At 35.0% G+C, this 17,989-nt stretch overlaps 1 protein-coding gene across 1 annotated transcript; it reads left to right on the top strand.

Annotated features, from left to right (window-relative positions):
* Nucleotides 1-5,066: 5,066 nt before the first annotated feature.
* Nucleotides 5,067-17,670, top strand: LOC147072303 (inactive CLIP domain-containing serine protease A3). Its single transcript, XM_085947305.1, has 6 exons — nt 5,067-5,687; nt 8,944-9,099; nt 10,163-10,260; nt 11,807-12,040; nt 16,499-16,700; nt 17,506-17,670. Exons 1-6 carry the CDS (start codon nt 5,067-5,069, stop codon nt 17,668-17,670), a joined length of 1,476 nt encoding a protein of 491 aa, XP_085803431.1.
* The last annotated feature ends 319 nt before the right edge of the window (nt 17,671-17,989 follow it).

Below are 17,989 nucleotides of genomic sequence, written 5' to 3'. Positions count from 1 at the left end.
GTAGTTTGTCGGTAGTCGGTGTAATAGAATAGGATGTTGATCATACGCGACAATTACCGTCCACTTATCAAATGCTACTATTGTTGATGGTTAAATAAATTTAATACAGAACCGAACGAGGGTTTCAGAAATGGCAACGGAAAATCTAAGGTATTTTCACTTTAATTTTACTATGTGTTCATAAGAATGATTGTAATTATACTTAACAAATATAAAAACCTCAGAAACATAGCTATTAGAAGAAATCATAAAAAATGGACCGAGTAGGATTCAAATTCACTTCGTTCACTGTTCGAGTGAGTGCTCTTATTCATTAAATTATTGATTCGTCTATGATTTTTGCAAATTATTTTACGAGTTTTCAAATTGTACTATTTTTTATTGAAATTGATATAATGATATTTCATAGTACTAACAAGATTTACAGCTAGCATCAGAAGTTGCGAATTTTAGTCTTAATTATTAATTCAGTTATGTTTTATTCGATACTGAACTTATATAAAATATGAGATTAGAAATATGTTTATTGAAAACACATAATTTTGATTTGCTCGAGCAGTTATTTTAACCCAGTGCTATTCAAAGTTTTTCGGCAGTTATGGACGGAAATTAACAGCATTAAGAGCTAAAAAGGCTCTCATTCTGGATTCTGGACGAAATTTTTGTTTTTTGGCGCAAAATAAAGACTCGTGACACAGGACGGACAAAAAAGATGGTGAAAAAAGCTAATATAAATTTAAGATGGAGTGAAAGTTGCACACTCAAATTGTACCATAAAACGAAGAACGTCTGAAAACCTCTGCTCTAAACACCTATTAAAAATTATTATCATTTTTATGGGTGGCTACCTATATCCGATCTGCCCAACCTTCAGTTGGATAGGGTCAACAGAAGTGGTTAGTTTTTCTTTGGACCACTTATCGACACAACTTTGTATGACGTTATGTCACAGGACCTTTCAGGAGAAAGGGAAAGGAAATGTGGCGGGTGATAGAGGAACATGGCCTTCACATCCTGAAGCGGGTCCCCAGCCCAGAATCTTTGGCGGGGGCACCTAGTACCTATCGCTTGGGTTAAAGGAGGCGTGACGCTCGAAAAAAGCGTTTTCCAAATGGTGTTCCAGGTAAAATTATGGGTACCTATTCGGTGTTTGTATTTTTGAATAAACCACTTGAATAATGGAGTTTTTGAAAGGACAATAATCAAAAATTGCATCACACAACTATATATTTACATATTCTCAAAGTAAAATAGCGCACCGTATGCGACTTTTTTACCATTAGAGCAAACTTGTGATGTGTGATGATCTCACTTATCGGGTCGACCCGCCACGCCGAGCCCCCAGGCTAGTGCCCTTTCAGCCCACCCTTGCATGTGGAGTAATACCATTAGGGTCTAATCAATGAATTAAACAAATGTTGAAAAAAACAACATGTGCATTTTTCCAGTTGTGGGATTTGAAATAAAATTGTGACCCACGGATAGAGAGGCTAGCTAGTATACCGCGGGCACATTATCTTATTCCTAATGTAACCCATATTCCGGACGATTGGGAGATAAAGATTTTTCAGAGTGACTTTGCAAATAGAAACTATTTACCGGAATGAATATAGTTACCTACATTTATTGCTAATACAACATAACTTGTGATATTGTTTATTCACCCGATAAGTTATCTTTCGCGTACCTAGCTTCTTAATAATTATAGCTCGAAAGCTTTGTTGACTACGTAACAACAATCAGTGGTCTGTAATACATAGATGATAATCTAAAATATTCCTTTCGTGTATTTGATCTTGTGTGGGAGCTTACCAGGTGTTTTTCTTGAAATCGTGACGTCTTAAATTCAAGATGGCGGCTGCTTCAGATATTAATAAGAAAAATCTATTTTCTCACAAGTTCTTTTCTTTCGTACAATAACTTTTTTTTGTTTACAATGAAAAATACTTAACCAAAAAAAATTGTGATACATATTGTTAAAAATGCCAAACTTCTGTTTAACATGTACCTATAAGGTATTTTAAAAACGCTCATGGTCAAAAATTAAGAATTTGGGAGCTTGGCTTAAATAATCTGTATAATTTAAAGGAGAGTTGTATGTGTCATTATGATGTTCTATCCAGCACACGAAATCGAAAATTTTACGAACCGGAGCACTCAATAATTTACCAAAAATCTTAACATGGTTATCTAATTTTATGTAGATATATTTTATAAAAAAAATGTGTTAGATTTTTTTATGTTATATGGCTTATCTAGCTCATAATATGGCCAAATTATTTTTTCCACGAGACGGAGCGATAATTTTGGAGATAATTTTTTTAATTAACCGGAACACCGCTCCGGTCCATTTCGAGCCCTGGCTCTATCTTTTTTTCAACTTAGAGATTTAGATTGCATGATCATAATTAAAGTATTTTAATTAATTAATAAGTAATATTGTAAACGTTAACAAACGTTGTTTTTTAATTGAGAATATAGCAATTTTTAGTAGATTAAAACTGTCTATTGTTTAAGACATGTTAACAAAACAACATGTTTTCAAAATATTTTTTTTTAAATACGTGCATTATACTCGTACATTAATTAATTTAAGTATGTTAATATTCAGTAATCTTTTCATTGGAGTTTGAAATCGACTTATAATTTTGAAGAAATTGCAAACGATAATGTGTTAAGGGTTCAATCAGGCCCAAAAGAGTTTTATAGAGAAAATACAAGCATACAAAAGTGCATGGAAAATAGCCGAAGAAAATAATTTAATAAATTAAATAATAAAATTATTATCGACTGAATATGAATGTTGTAGTTGCAATGCGTACCATGTGATTTAGAATAACAACCATGGAAATACCAAATAGAGGCAGACCGTGGAAAATAAAATTAATGGCGGCAAAGTGATCTGCGATAATCGCTCCAGCGGATGTGTATTTAATGTCGATCAATCCAGAATTATGGCATTTATTATTTGATTTCCGCTACAGTCAGTTGGTCACATCGCTGTGTGATTGTGTATTTTTGTTTTTATATGGCTTTTATAAATTGTGCCCCCCGTGGATTATTCGTTTTATATTTCCAAATTACTCTAAGGTGGGTCCAAATAATTACTCTAATATTAGGGTTAATCACCATCGCGTATAAAACAGGAGGTTTCCTGCGAGATATTAATTAATTATATATTGTTGATTTTTTAAATTTAAAAAGAACTACAGTTTTCAATCCAGGAAAATCATTTGATCTTCAAAATTACCGTATTTTCTTGAAGCACGGGATTGGAAGGTATTTTCTTAACGTAACCTACTTTGATACATTTTCTTTAAACACAATTTTTTCCACAAAAAATTCAAGAAATCGAGATCCAAAATACCGGGATTGTAACTTCTATCTCAGATTGCAATCCTTAATAAAGACAAAGTGATTATACGATATTTGCAATTTTAATAAACTCACAAAAATAATTAATTTGTAAGTTAAAAAAAATTCAGAACATTAATATTAAAATTAATTATTTCATTAGTATAAGAACGTCAATAATAAAAATTGGCTAGCGCTAGATGTCTGTTACGATTAAGTTAGTATTGTACTATTCCTTAATTGATTATAAATCAGATTGTCCTTTGATTGGTGTAATTTGATGTAGGTACCTCAGTTAAAACGTTTTTATTACGTACGAAATAATTCACATGAATCATACACGGACTGATAGCTTAATAATGATGAAAGAGTCCCACTCGGTCTAAGGCCCGTTTCAGACGGGATACCGGTGTCGCGCTCGATATAATATAGAATGCCTTTGTATTCGAATAAACGGAACTTTGTATTATGTTTATAAACGCCCCAGAGCTAATGAGTCAACGCATAATTTCGCGTTATAAATTAGAACATAAAACTGGCTGCGGTAATAAAAGCAGGTGTATCGGCTTGAGAATGTAACGGCCGACGGAAAAGTGTACCGGACACGTGTTGACTCATTAGTTCTGGGGCGTTCATAAACATAATACAATGGACACTTTATTCGAATACAAAGGCCTCCTTATTATATACGAGCGCGACACCGGTGTCCCGTCTGAAACGGGCCTAACTATCTTCTTAAACTTTTTCTAATATGTATGTTTTATTATACTTAATAGTATTTGACATCATGATTAAATAATAAATACAATTGAAAATATTATGGTTGTACTCAACAATTTAGAATTTCTTTAATGAATTGAAGAAGGTACCTACATATTTAAAAAATAAATAAAAACCGTTGTTTTAACTTGTTGTATAAAAAAATCACTTAAACCTAATTGAAATTTATTAGTTTTCAGTTAATCTAGGTCGAAATTAAATATATACGATATAAGTATATAAAATATGACAGGATATAATATATTAAATCCAGGAGACGATATGACAGTGGATCTCTATGAAAGCCTTGATAAAATTACAAAAAAAAATAATTCTGGATAGCAAAGACATTATGTAATTAGGTACGGTGCAGGTAGTTAGAATGGTAAAACACGTTGCCCTGAATTTTATGGATGCGGGCTCGAGTTTCGTCCGGCACTATATTTTTTTCAAGATTTTTTCTAATGTTTCTGAATTATGTTAGTTCAATAAAGACTTTTGCATTCTTGAATCTTGAATCTTGCGAATTATTTGTTATATAGAAAAATAGTTAGGCGACTAGTATTTTTTTATACAACAAGTTGACAATGGTACGACGATATGATTCGAAATATAATAATTATTGAATAGTGTTCATTTCTGCGAACTATGAATTTAAATATAAACTTAATGTAATAATAATAATATTTAAATTCTAATTATGCAAGTTATTTTATGATAGTTTTGACTGAACACACAACAACTAATACGGTGACAATACATTATATGAATACTTTGAGGCAGTACTCCAAACATAGGTCTACATATAAACTAGCATTTTTGTTAATGACGCTATCAATTCGTCATAGACGGTTTTCAATAGAAATGCCTACATAAAAACATGTATATTGTCGATAATATAATGTCAATATATAATGAATTCATAACTCATTTATTTGTATGTATTTTACAGCATGTGTCTTTGGCTCCTGACAGCCTGTCTAGGCGTGGTTGGTCCACAGCCACAGTATGTGCCAATTGTTTCCGGAGGGGCACCTCCACCAATTATAACCCCCACAACTGCCCCTCCAGCACCATTCCCAACATTCCCAACGTTTCCACCATCGTCCACTCCTTCCCCTCCAGCTACCACTCCAAGCACCACAGCTGCACCGACAACCCCGACAACACCGACAACACCCACAACCTCTCGTCCAACCACTTTACCGCCACTGACACCCGTCCCGACATCACCACCTATCACCTCACCACCTGGAGTTACTCCCACTCAGCAGCCTCTACCAATAATAGATCCACGAGGCGTAACTTCTCAACCAGAGCCATTGACACGATTCGGTGGTGGTGAATATGAGGATGTAATTATTGAAGCAAATGAAGAAGGAGGGATGACTTTTCCAAGAGATAAGCGTGAAACAGACTTTGGCGTCTATGTCTTCGACGACTCAACGAACGACACTCATTCTGATATGAGACAAAAAAGGCAGACCACCACCTGTGCTTGCATGGCACCGGCATCGTGTCCTGGGGGTAACAGTGATGGAACAGGGCTAATTGATTTTCGTATCGTTTCTGGGGTAAGTGCAATATATACCTACTTACGTTGTTAAAATAATACATAACCTAACAATGTATTTAGGCCTCTCTCACCACAAACTCACAAAATGTACCAAAAGTTTTTTAAAGATAACTATTCGTTATTGATGTCCCTGGGCCAAATGCTGCCCTTAGGCAGACGTAGAATGCCGTCCCTTCAATTTAAATCTCAATTTTAGGTAAATTTAATAAGTGGGTACACATACATTTTTTTATTTCTTGTAGACTTGGTACCTTAAATTAACAAATATATTTTTTTGAAATAGGTACACGTCATCTACGGTAGTCGAAAAGTGTTAAGAGTCACAGACAAAAATATCTCATTTCCTCTGAATCTATACTCAACGCTACGAAGAGTACTGAGACTTATTTAGCTTCATGTTTACATAATTATATAACATACACTGACATTACAATGTTATTATTACAATTAATCATAAAGTATTACAATTTAAATTTACAAAAAATACAATTTACACTTGAAGGCCACACTCCATCAGAAACACTAAGGCATAAAGCCCACCAAAAAAGCGTTCGGTGCGCTCACTACTGAGTAGGCCCCCTCCCACCCGCGCATTACCCTTCACCTATGTAATAAGGGGCTCAAGGAGCACAAAATAATTATTAGTATCAGCGTCTCTCATAACAAAGCAAAAAAATATTATTAATTTTCTCGGGGCTTGTAATTAATATCGGACACGCAATAACTAAACAAAGAGTTCACTGTTCTTAAATAATGGCTACTCGCCTGTCTATCGACGACGCTTCGAGGAGCGTGATTTTGCTTGCCGTGTTCAATGAATGGACTACGTTGTATTTTCGTTAATTCGTATCGCTGAGAAGCCAAAAAACGGTACTCATGGAGCAGGCGGGCACAATGCGTCGTCAAATCCAGTATGCGCTGGCGTATTTGATTACGTTGTATTTTCGATGATTCACATAGAAAATGCGCGAGCGCCCCGCAAGCCTGCTTTAGTGGACTTTATGCCTTAGACACACTGGAGCGCCTTGATATTTGGCCGTACAACTGATGCTTTGCACTCTAGTCTAAAACAAAGATCAACAACCTTTTAAGATTTGTGAGATACACATAAGAGCGCCTTAAGAAAGATAGGAAGTATAAAATATATTACAATAATAAGGAAGATTCAAAAGTTTCTCAAATTTCTATGAGAATACGTAATAATAATTCAAAACGTAAACTGGTTTCTCGCAAATACCTATCATTTTTCAAACATTCACTGTCAAAATTTCATTCAGATCTGACGCGTAGTTAATGCTTGACAGCCATCTAAATTATAGGTACTTTTGCAAGTTAACGGTGGTACTGAAGTTCACGGGGACTCAATTGAGGTTTCTAAAAACAAAATCGCTCGGCGCTCCGGTGCGCTCCCGTCCATTTCGAGCCCTGCATGAAGTGGGTTATGTAGAGCTTGGTTATTGAGATAGATGTAAGGTTTGTTAGCGTGGTTGTATTTTTTTTCTTTTGAGGGTTTTGGTCGTGATCTTCCTCGGTGACCAGCCGTATTGGAAGATGGTTTTTGTTTTTTGTTATAATATGTTCATGTATGAGATCTTTTGAGGGAGACAATATAAGATCACTGTCATCGTACGAACGCTTAATAGAATTGAGAGCGGCAATAAAAGATATAAAATTCGACATAATCGGAATATCTGAAGTGAGACGTCGAGGAACAAAGATAGAGGAATATGACAATCATATTCTATGTCACATAGGACTTACACCTGGAAAGTATGGCATCGGATTCTTAATAAATAAAAAGCACAAGAATAACATAGAAAACTTCATAGTTATAACAGATACAGTAGCACTATTGAATTTAAAAATACAAGGAAACGAATTATCTCTCATACAAGTATACGCACCCACAGAAATGGCAAAAGAAGATGAAATTGATACTTTTATACAAATGTAAATAAAGTTATTAACCAAGCACATAAAACTTTCATAATAATGGGCGACCTAAATGCAAAAATAGGCCAACCCAGGCAAGACGAATACTTAGTTACGAAATCGAACGGGTATGGAGAAAAAAACCAGAGAGGCCAGAGATTAATAAACTTCGCGCTTGAAAATAAAATCGCAATCCTAAACACCTTTAAAAAAAAGCCAAACCAACGTTGGACATGGCGCTCACCAAATAGAACATACAAAAATGAAATCAATTTTATCATGTCAAATCAACCAAAAATGGTTCAAAATATTGAAGTATTAAATGCCAACATTTCTTCAGACCACAGACCAGTAAGAGCGACAGTAATATTAACAAAACACAAGAAAATTAGGTCAAATTTCAGCAACCACCAACACTCTACATTAAGGAAAGAAGAGGAAATATCCAGATGAGAGTACTACATCCTAAATACCAGACTTACAAGACTGCTCCATCACCTCTACACAAACCTATCGTGATAAAATAATAAAAGCTAACTGCCAAAGCCTTCAGAGTGCCCGTTCAAAAAATAAAAACACAAACAAAAGTCAAAACATACTATTAAAGCGCACCTTAACACTTATGAATAGAAGACAAGAACTACAAATAAAACTCGATCACTAAAAAATGAACTCTCAGCACTGTATAAGCTAATAAGCAAACTCATAAAACAAGACTATACAAGAAATAGATATAACACCATCGAAAGACACCTGGTACAGGTAGGAAGCTCAAAAACAGCATGTAAGGAGCTACAATTATGCAAAACATGGATCGACGGACTAAATCGGGCAAATAAAACACTCAATAATCGAAATGACGTTACAGACGTTGGAACGGAATTTTATAAAACCCTATACAAAATCAAAGAACAAAAACTCACAGGACAGAGTAGCACGAGCACCACAGACCCTTGCCCGTACCGCATACTGGAAAATTCCGATACACCTACTCAATGGTCAGAGTCAAATATAATATTAATATATAAAAAGGAGACCTTGTGACCCTAAGAGAAGACTATAATATAGAAAAATATTATGTTGTTCCAAAACAAATAAAATTGGTTTACGTGTTATTAGCAAACATTGTGTATTTGTTTTTAATATTTTTTCCCAGGACCTTATTTTTTAAGTAGCGAAACTCCATTTTTGAAACGCTGTAATAAACTCAGATTGTATATCTCAATAATTATTATGACTAATATTGCATTTGTGAGTTTTTTGAGCATGGGGATAACTTTTAATTTTTCTAAGGGAATTGATAATATTATTTCTATTTATAGCAACAAAATGGGCAAGAAAATTGTGCAAGTAATCAAAGGTATTGTTGTGGTATCCAAGTTCCTATACCTCTAGTTTCATGCGGGACTAGGCTTCAGTCGCCGACGGTTTATCCCACTCAACCGGGACAGTCGAGATATGGAGATTTCCCTTGGATGGTAAGTGCTAATCGTGTTCTAATTATTTTAGTGTTTATTGAATGGCAATGAGTATACTCAATATACATAATATGTAATTGTTTCACAAACTTCGAAAGCCGCAAAGTACCGTATCACCACTCATCAGTCACGGGCTGTACGGTGACAACCAGCAGAGATATAATTTATCCTACGTCCTGTTTAGAATCTTGTGCAATGTTAACTTTTGGGATTTCTCAAATTTTAAAAAAAATCGCCGAACCTTGGTGTCTTTGGGTTCTTACCACCGTTGTCCTTGTGGATGGTGCGCCCCTGATGAGAATATTATATACTTGACATATTTTAAATGTACCTATTAACTAGTGGCGAAAAGAGGAAGTCGGCTGTTGAGATTCGACATAGATAGTGTACACTAAACTTATTTGTTTATTATTATTCTGTCATACTTATTTGTTTTCATTGAACTAAGAATACACATCGCACATAGTTTTGGTTAGTTTTAACCAAATATAACCAAAACAGAAGAATATTTTTTATCTAATATTTATCTAACCCACTATAAAAAATCCTTTTTTAGAAGAAGAAAAATACGACACCCGACGGTTGAATTCGTTGAATAAACGAAATAGTTTATTTATTAATACTTATCTATTAGGCGGCTCTCGTGGTACAGTGGGTAAGGCGCTGGCCTTCCACCCGAGAGTTCTGGGTTCGATTCCCGGTCATTAATGATTCTAAAAAAAATACTTATATATTGTGGTTCGATTAAGGCAGGGTTTAATTGAATAATTGTAAAAACTAACTATTAGCATCTGGAATTTGTATTCTTATTTCAATGAAAAATTTAAAACAAATAAGTATGACTGACAAAGTTTAGTATGCACTGTTTATGTCAGATCTCAACAGCCTACTTCCACCCTTAGACACTGCTAATAACATAATTTTGTTCAGTACATAAACATAAGTGATGTATGAATAATATTATACGCACAAATAAAAAAAAAACTAATATACACACATTAATATCTTAATAATTGTGGGTTGTTAGTAATTAACACAATGTCAAGAGTGCGTGTGGTTCCAGGTGGTAATCTTGACTACGGACAATCAGTACGTCGGAGGAGGAACACTTATCGATACTCAGCATGTTATCACAACAGCACATCGTATTTCACCATACCCGTAAGGCTTTTTTTAATGAGATACCTAACTATTAGTTTATTTATCTAACTAACCGAATCTCTACTCTACTGACCGTGTGTGCAGGCCAGTATTCGGTTTAAATTTTGCTACTGCGCATCCTGTCTGTCTAGCAGAGCGGATATGGAATAATGCTTAAGAGTTGTCGAATTTTCAATTAGAATAAATACGAGTATTATGCTATGGCGGCCACAGAACAGATAATAAATAGAATACCGATAGTCAATATTCAATACGCCGCATGGTGAAGCAGGCTTTTGAATGTGTGAGTGTCCTACGAAAATGAAGCACGCATTATGCACGTGCAATAGTGTGTGTAATACACCAACATTAAATGAGCGTAAATGCATAAACCGAGAGCAGTTTTTAGTATTCGACGTAAAACGTATTCTTAACACGTGTGTACGTTTAACCCGGATTCTTCCTTACGCGTTGTGTATTTCAGTTCCCATTATTTCTGAGTTCCCTGTATGGCGGCTATGCAAACAGAGAGCACCGCAAGACACAGTGGCTGTTTTACGACGTATACCATGGAGGCGCCCATATAAGGGGCGGTTTTCGGCACCGAACTCACCCCCCCCCCCTAGGGGAATAATACCTGACTAATCCGGATGATTTGGCTATCGAGCAGATCTCTCAATGAGTTAGCCCCTCTCCTCTCGGCATTCAAGGCCTGTGGCCACTGGAAATCCCGTAAGGCCCGTTTCATTAGCTGTGGGGCGTTCATAAACATAATACAAAGGCCCCTTTATTCGAATACAAAGGCCCCCTATATTAATACGAGCGCGACACCGGTGTCCCGTCTGAAACGGGCCTAACACTTATAAATGGGTGCGACTATCTGGGGCTTCCAATGCTTGGTTTAATATTCCGATGTAGCTTGTCTAAAAGACAACTCAAGAGGACACAAACGGACACAAACGATCCTAATAATTATGACCGTTAGTGCTTGGCCAGAGTGAACGCGCGGGCAGCGGGGCGGTAGCGGCACGTGAAACTCAAACGTATACAAAAACGTATAATATACAAAAAAAGACACTGTCTACGAACATTTCACACACGGTTATACGTTTGAGTTGCGCACGCTGCCGCTGCTGCTGCTCCGCTTCCAACGTCTTAAACTATGCGCATTCGATATCCACTTGTGGATGCGAGAGCTTACAATAACTCGTAGATGAACGTTAAAAGTTATACCTGCAGGCCAATTGTTTGGAGTGTTTGGGTATGAGGAATGTACCTGGAAAATTGTGCTGAGTAGTAGGCGGGGTAAATGTGGAAGTCAGTGGCACTTGTTAGATTTTGTATCCCCGACCAAAAAAATATTAAGGATTTTTTTTCAAAATGGATCCCCCTTAACCATTATTTGTGTGCTTCTTTCTTGTTATATATGTAATTTGTAATATACGTTGCATTTAAATAAATAATCTTATTTCAATAAATTAGTACCTATTACAAATACGCGGAGCAGGCATCAGAATTACTTATTTACTTTTCGTAGTTCACTTCATAATATTTTTGTTTGATTCAGGAACGGCAACGGAATAAAAATACGAGCAGGCGAGTGGGACGCAGCTGGAAACTACGAACAATATCCTTACAGAGACTTCACCATACTAAGAGTGTGGGTCCATGAATCCTTCAATCCTAACAATCTTCAAAATGACCTCGCGTTGATCAGGCTTACTGGAGGAATCCCTAGTGGCACGCCTGCTGTGGTTCCTGTTTGTCTACCGACGGCTGGACAAAACTTTGATGGAAGAAGGTACAGACCAATTACATTATTATGGCATTATTACATACGTACGAAATTTCAAATTCCGACCTCAGAAGAGCCATTCTTAACAGTTAAGACGGTAACACGTTTCCGTTTTTTTATTGGTCCAAATTAACATCGAAGCAATTCTATACACCAGTGGTCCCCAAGCTTTTTATCGCCACGGACCGGTCAACGTTTGATAATTTTACCGCAACTCACTGAGGGGGGGACGTTGATTGTTTATATTTTAGATTGTTTTGATTTAATAATTTTAATTCAATTGTATTTAAACATGCCTTCAAAATAAAATACATTTACACCAAAAATGAATATAAAGTGATTTAAAAGTTTAACTCACTAGAACGCTAAATCAATCCTGAGCTTGTTTCTTTGCAACGAGACGGTTCCATCTGGAGGTAATAGGAGACAATGACACACGAAGTATGTTGTGATCTTCCTTTTGCACAGACATGCTAGGCTCGCCTGGTTCATGGAAAGTCGCACAAACCCGATAGAAATACACCACAATAAATAAAATGGAAATAATTTAATGTTCCTTGGGCAGTCGGGTACTATTTAATCCACGGACCTGAGGTTGGGGACCACTGCCGTACACAATACAGTTATCTAAAATAAGTGGTAATTCTGTCGTGTGAAATACGGAGCTCGGTCAAACTAGTGTATGCTCGTGCAGGTGTATCTGTGGTTTTTCCACCCGTACCCCGAAATTTTGTAAACAAACATAAACGTCAAGCAAGAATTAAACATAACCTACACAGAGATGTTACTGCAATGCCGCGGTAAGAACATACACTTTAAATATTTGTTTCATATGTATTACAGTGAATGTACCAAGATCTTACAATGGTAAGTACCTATTATATGACGTACTATTATTTTTCAAAATAGTCGCGACTCAATTCTAAATATATAATTGACATACTTTATCTCGCTCTAAAAGTTAACACGGCCAAGAGAGGGGGTGTTAAAAGATAGTAATTTTGACAGTTTCTTCAGACTTCTTGTGATAATTAACTGCCTGAATACATAAATAAGGTGATAAATTAATGTTGTATATTTATCATATTTATCACTTTCTAGTGTTAAGTGATAATATGTTAAAATAACCTTGCTGAATACATAAAGTGATAAGTTATAATAGTCTCGCAGATGTAAGTTCTTGATTGACATACCCATCTACGCGGGAATGGTAAAATTCAAACATGCAACATATTTGTGAAATATTTCGGCTATAAATTAAACGGTTAAACAGTAACAAATAAATGTACTATTTCAATAAAATATAAACTTAACTTATCATCCATCTATCATTTCGAATTTTAAGTATTTTTTTTTTGTTTTAATACTCACTTATTATGTAAATTAAGTACCTAGTTATTATGTTAAGCATTTTTTTTGGTATTGTTGTTTGATTTAATAAAATGCATTTTTTGTAGTACTTATTCCACTTTAACTCATTTAGTGCTAACACCGCGACTGGCGCGTTTGGAGTAATTGGCCGTTAGATATAATGAACGTGTTATTTAAATGTAGTAATTAAAAAGTCAGCAGTGATTGCGGACGAAACCGGTCCAAATTAATTATTAAAGTGGAATAAGTACTACAAAAAATGCGTTTTATTAAATCAAACAACAATACAATGCAGTTCCACCATGAATTGATAGTTAACACAATAAAAGATATTTTATGTATAACATTCTTATTTATTTTATTTCTTGTTTTATTAAGATTGCCAAAATCAACAAGAAAGTGATAAATATAAGTATTATATTGTATTTCGAGTGTTAATTTAATTATCCCGGAATATGAACGGCCAGGCGTGATGTTTTTTTAACGCGGGCTATCGTAGAGCGAAATTTAAAACGACAATAATTATATGTTGAGATGCGGCGATTATTAAAATCTTAATATTGTGACATCAGCGTCACCGCAAAGTGTGTCAAGGCAGAATTGTCGTATTACACACCCGCTAGGTATGTGTGCATGGGCGCCGCCAGGGTTTTGTGTAAGGTGGTGCATGTAAGAAAATTCATATTCTTATTCCACCAAATGTTGGATATTTCGTGTAGGCGTCACAGTTTATAATTTGCAGCTACCCCATAGTTCCCTGCATAACCCCCACATCCTGAAGCGGATCCCCCAAGCCAGGATACATGACATCGCTAAGGTTAAGGGCGGTGTGCTTTTCTACACTAATCTTCCCCAAATGGTTTCCACAAAACCCATTGTTAACGGCCCGCGTGCGTCACGTAGGTCAAAATTGAGGTTTTATGGTATTTTCAAAGCATAATCCTTCCTAATTCCTTAAACGTTGTAGATAATCTATTTATATAATTTTGAAGCCTTATTATCCTTTATATTTATTTTAAACATTTTTGATGACTGCATAAAGTATTTTTAGTACATCAATATGCAGTGGTGTTTATATTTTTTAGATTTATTAATTTTAAAACGCATTTGTTAAACCATTTGTAAAATAAATTTTAACATTATATAGTGAAATTTTACGATAAAAATTATATTTTATAATCTCTGTGATCCCAATTAAGACAAGAATTAGGCATTTTATTATTCAAAAAATGGGCACGATTAAAACATTTGAAGATAATTCTAAAGATACTGATTATAACCTACGTCTTTGACTATTCAAGTGTAATAAACATCCTACGAATAATGATTGTTTTATAATAATTATTGACCAATAAGGTGGTATTTTTTTTAAATACGCCATTTCTATTGGCATTTACCAGTGGTTAAGCAACAACATACGGCCGTAGCCATAAATTGACAAACGATAAATGAAGTAGGGAGGAAGATCATGTTAACGCGCGTGTTTGAACATGTACCTAACCGAAAAAAACGATTTTTTCCGGCTTGAGATTGTCTCACAAAATTTTCGGGAGCGAGGTGAAGAGGGGTGGCGCCATGTCATTAATTGCCTTGAGAACCGAACGAGCACACACCTTTGCATACCCCAATTTTTCCCTCAAAATCTTTTGTATGCTAGACTTACTGACGTCTGGGATCAAAATTGCGAGCTCACGGATTGTCAGACAGCGATCTTCCCGAACTTTATCATTGATTTTCTTCAACAAAACGTCACCGATTGAGGACCTCCTTCCTCTCCCCTCGTCACCATGGACACTTGTTCTTCCACTCGAATACTTCCACTTTCTGACATTCTGCTAGTTCATCAAATTACCATAAATGAATGTGAGACATCAGTGGATTTCAACAGGGTGGACTCCCTCCTGGTTGAGAAAGCGAATGATTGAACGCACCTCACAGGCGGCAGGATTCGATAGCGGAGCGTCCATCTCAAACAGTACCTTTATCAGTATTTATTGTCTATTCTGCTCTATCGGATTTAGCTGCGCAACCTTTATACAAGATAATATTAAAACCGGTACCTACAGGATTTTAGATTGGATCTGCATATGTTGGTTGGACTTATACGATGGATGTACCTCTATGTCTGGTCATATAGATAGAGTTCAAAAAAATCATACAGGATTTAGGTATACCCAAAAGCCACGTTCTTCCTTTCCACAAGTCGCTGTTTGCAAAATGTTTTCATTAAATTGGTTTTTTCTACTCTTAAAATGTTTTTTTTATCTGTAGAACTTGCTTCAATATATATATTATTATAAAATAATTATCAAAAAAAAAAAAATTAACCAAAGATGGTGCACTTGCACTACCTTGCACCACGCTGCCGGCGCCCATGTATGTGTGAAATTTCATTGATTGCCCAAAATATTTTCAAAAAATTGTAAATTCAGTATTCTGTTGTACAGTGTAGACTGTAGAATATACCTACAATGATATTTATAAATTTGATTTATGTGAGTTAAGTCATTCTTACTTATAACAGTCGATATATATATATATATATATCGATTATATTATAAGCACAAAAATGTATCTATAGTCAAAAGATGTATCTATAGTCTAAGCACAAAAACGTTTTTGTCATGGAGTGCATGATAATTAATAATTTTGCTTTTATATTACCAATCTAATATTAATTGAAAAAAAAAACCAACAAAAAATATGGTTAGTCAGTCTTTTTTCCCAATTCACTTCCTTCTGTTAAAAAAATACGTGCTAAATTTAGATAATAATTTGACATTTCCAGCTTATATTTATTTACAGCCAGCATCATTTATATCATATTATAATATATATCATATGGATGGATGCGTTTCTTTACGCATTGCTTCGGTGTTGACGTAGGTAACTTGAGGTTTTGACATTTTAATTATATGAATAATAATTGATCAAAATGCAGTACGTGAAGCTAATAGAACAAAAGTTGTCCTTTATACCTTTTTATGGGTTAACTGAGTTTGAATGAGATTATTATTAGTGCTTTTCAAATCCGGCTCCCTCGGGGCAAGGTTGCAATCAAATGTTATATGGAGCTAATAATTCCTCCCACAGGTGCTGGGTTTCTGGTTGGGGAAAAGATGCATTCGGAACGTTAGGGAGATACCAGACGATCTTGAAGACAATAGATGTACCAATCATACCATCAGCCACTTGTGAAACTACTCTTCGAGGTACCAGGCTGGGACCTTCGTACACTCTTGACCGAGCTTCGTTTATTTGTGCTGGTGGTGAGGTCAACAAAGATGCGTGCACGGTAATTTTTTTCTACTAACAAATAGGTATTTATGCAGGCAAAATAGATAGGTACCTGTATGTGTCTATTGTACACAAATTTGATGGAAAATACCAATTTCAATATAGATGGATATTTCAAAAAAAAAATCTACATTTCAATACCCTATCTATTAGGAAAGCAACTCGAAATTTCAAGGCATTAATAATAATTTGCTGCGAATAAACTGGTATTCTCTTATAATTCGATAAAAAAAATGAAAATGTCTTCAAAATTGACAAAATTGGAAATGAAATAATATTTTTCGGATTAATCGTTATTTATGTCCTACAGGAAAATATTAATATTAATACCTTAAAAACTATTTATTTTATTTAAGGAATAAGACACAAGATTTGAGAATGTAACATTCATAATTTGAAAACATCTCATGCATATACACACTAGAAAAAATCTTTTTGTAGAAAAAAATACGACATCCGACAGGACTTGAATCTGTATCCGTTGGATTCGCTCCAGTGTGCTTTTCTAATTAAGCTACGGCCATCCTAATTAATTACGACGCTTTTAATTAGTAGTTGTTACATGAAATGCTTATCAAATTGGATTATAATGTTAAACAACTGTAAAATTACAATACAAGGTTACTAAGGCCGATAATAATTATCGGTCTTAAGTAGTAAGTAGGTTGTTTCGGATTTTTTACGTAGTTACGAATTTAGCCATACAAAAAAATGTTCTGAAATCGCTATCAAGTGTAGTAATAGAAAACTCACAACGTTAAGACATCACATAATATAATTGTATGGATACATTTACTTTTTAGGGTGATGGCGGTTCGGGATTAGTCTGTGAACTAACCACTGCAAAATGGACAGTCGTTGGGCTGGTGTCATGGGGTCTTGGCTGCGCAACTCAAGGAGTTCCAGGTGTTTATGTCAACGTTGTCAACTATTTACCATGGATCACCTCTAAAACGGCATTGCCATAAATATTTTATCGTTATTATATTGTTAATACTTCCTGTCTGTCGTACTGTCAAAATATTTTCGCATTTACTTACTTTATGATTTACTTTTACTGGTTCCTCTAAATAGATTACACATAAGTTTATATATTTATACAATATATACTAACCATATTTTCTTCACGATCTAAGAAACTACCGCTTTTGAATATTGACCTGATTTGAGATCGGTAAGAATACTATACCAATCACTGGAGACTTTTTGTAAAAATTCTACTAGATATTTTTACTAATCCTACTTTGCATACATATTATGAATTTAATCTTCTATTGCATCCTGTAT

This window comes from Rhyacophila brunnea, unplaced genomic scaffold, assembly GCF_057557595.1.
Source record: "Rhyacophila brunnea isolate RB1 unplaced genomic scaffold, BYU_Rbru_1.0 scaffold_2, whole genome shotgun sequence".
Classification (NCBI taxonomy): domain Eukaryota; kingdom Metazoa; phylum Arthropoda; class Insecta; order Trichoptera; family Rhyacophilidae; genus Rhyacophila; species Rhyacophila brunnea.
The sequence above is the reverse complement of the archived record's forward strand: the minus strand, read 5'-3'. Positions and strand labels throughout refer to the sequence as shown.

Excerpts from the sequence above, each read along its gene's own strand:
- LOC147072303 (XM_085947305.1), top strand. The coding sequence starts at position 5,067 with ATGTGTCTTTGGCTCCTGACAGCCTGTCTAGGCGTGGTTGGTCCACAG. Across the intron at positions 10,261-11,806 it reads CATCGTATTTCACCATACCC|GAACGGCAACGGAATAAAAA; the intron begins GTAAGGCTTTTT and ends TGTTTGATTCAG. Across the intron at positions 12,041-16,498 it reads CAAAACTTTGATGGAAGAAG|GTGCTGGGTTTCTGGTTGGG; the intron begins GTACAGACCAAT and ends TTCCTCCCACAG.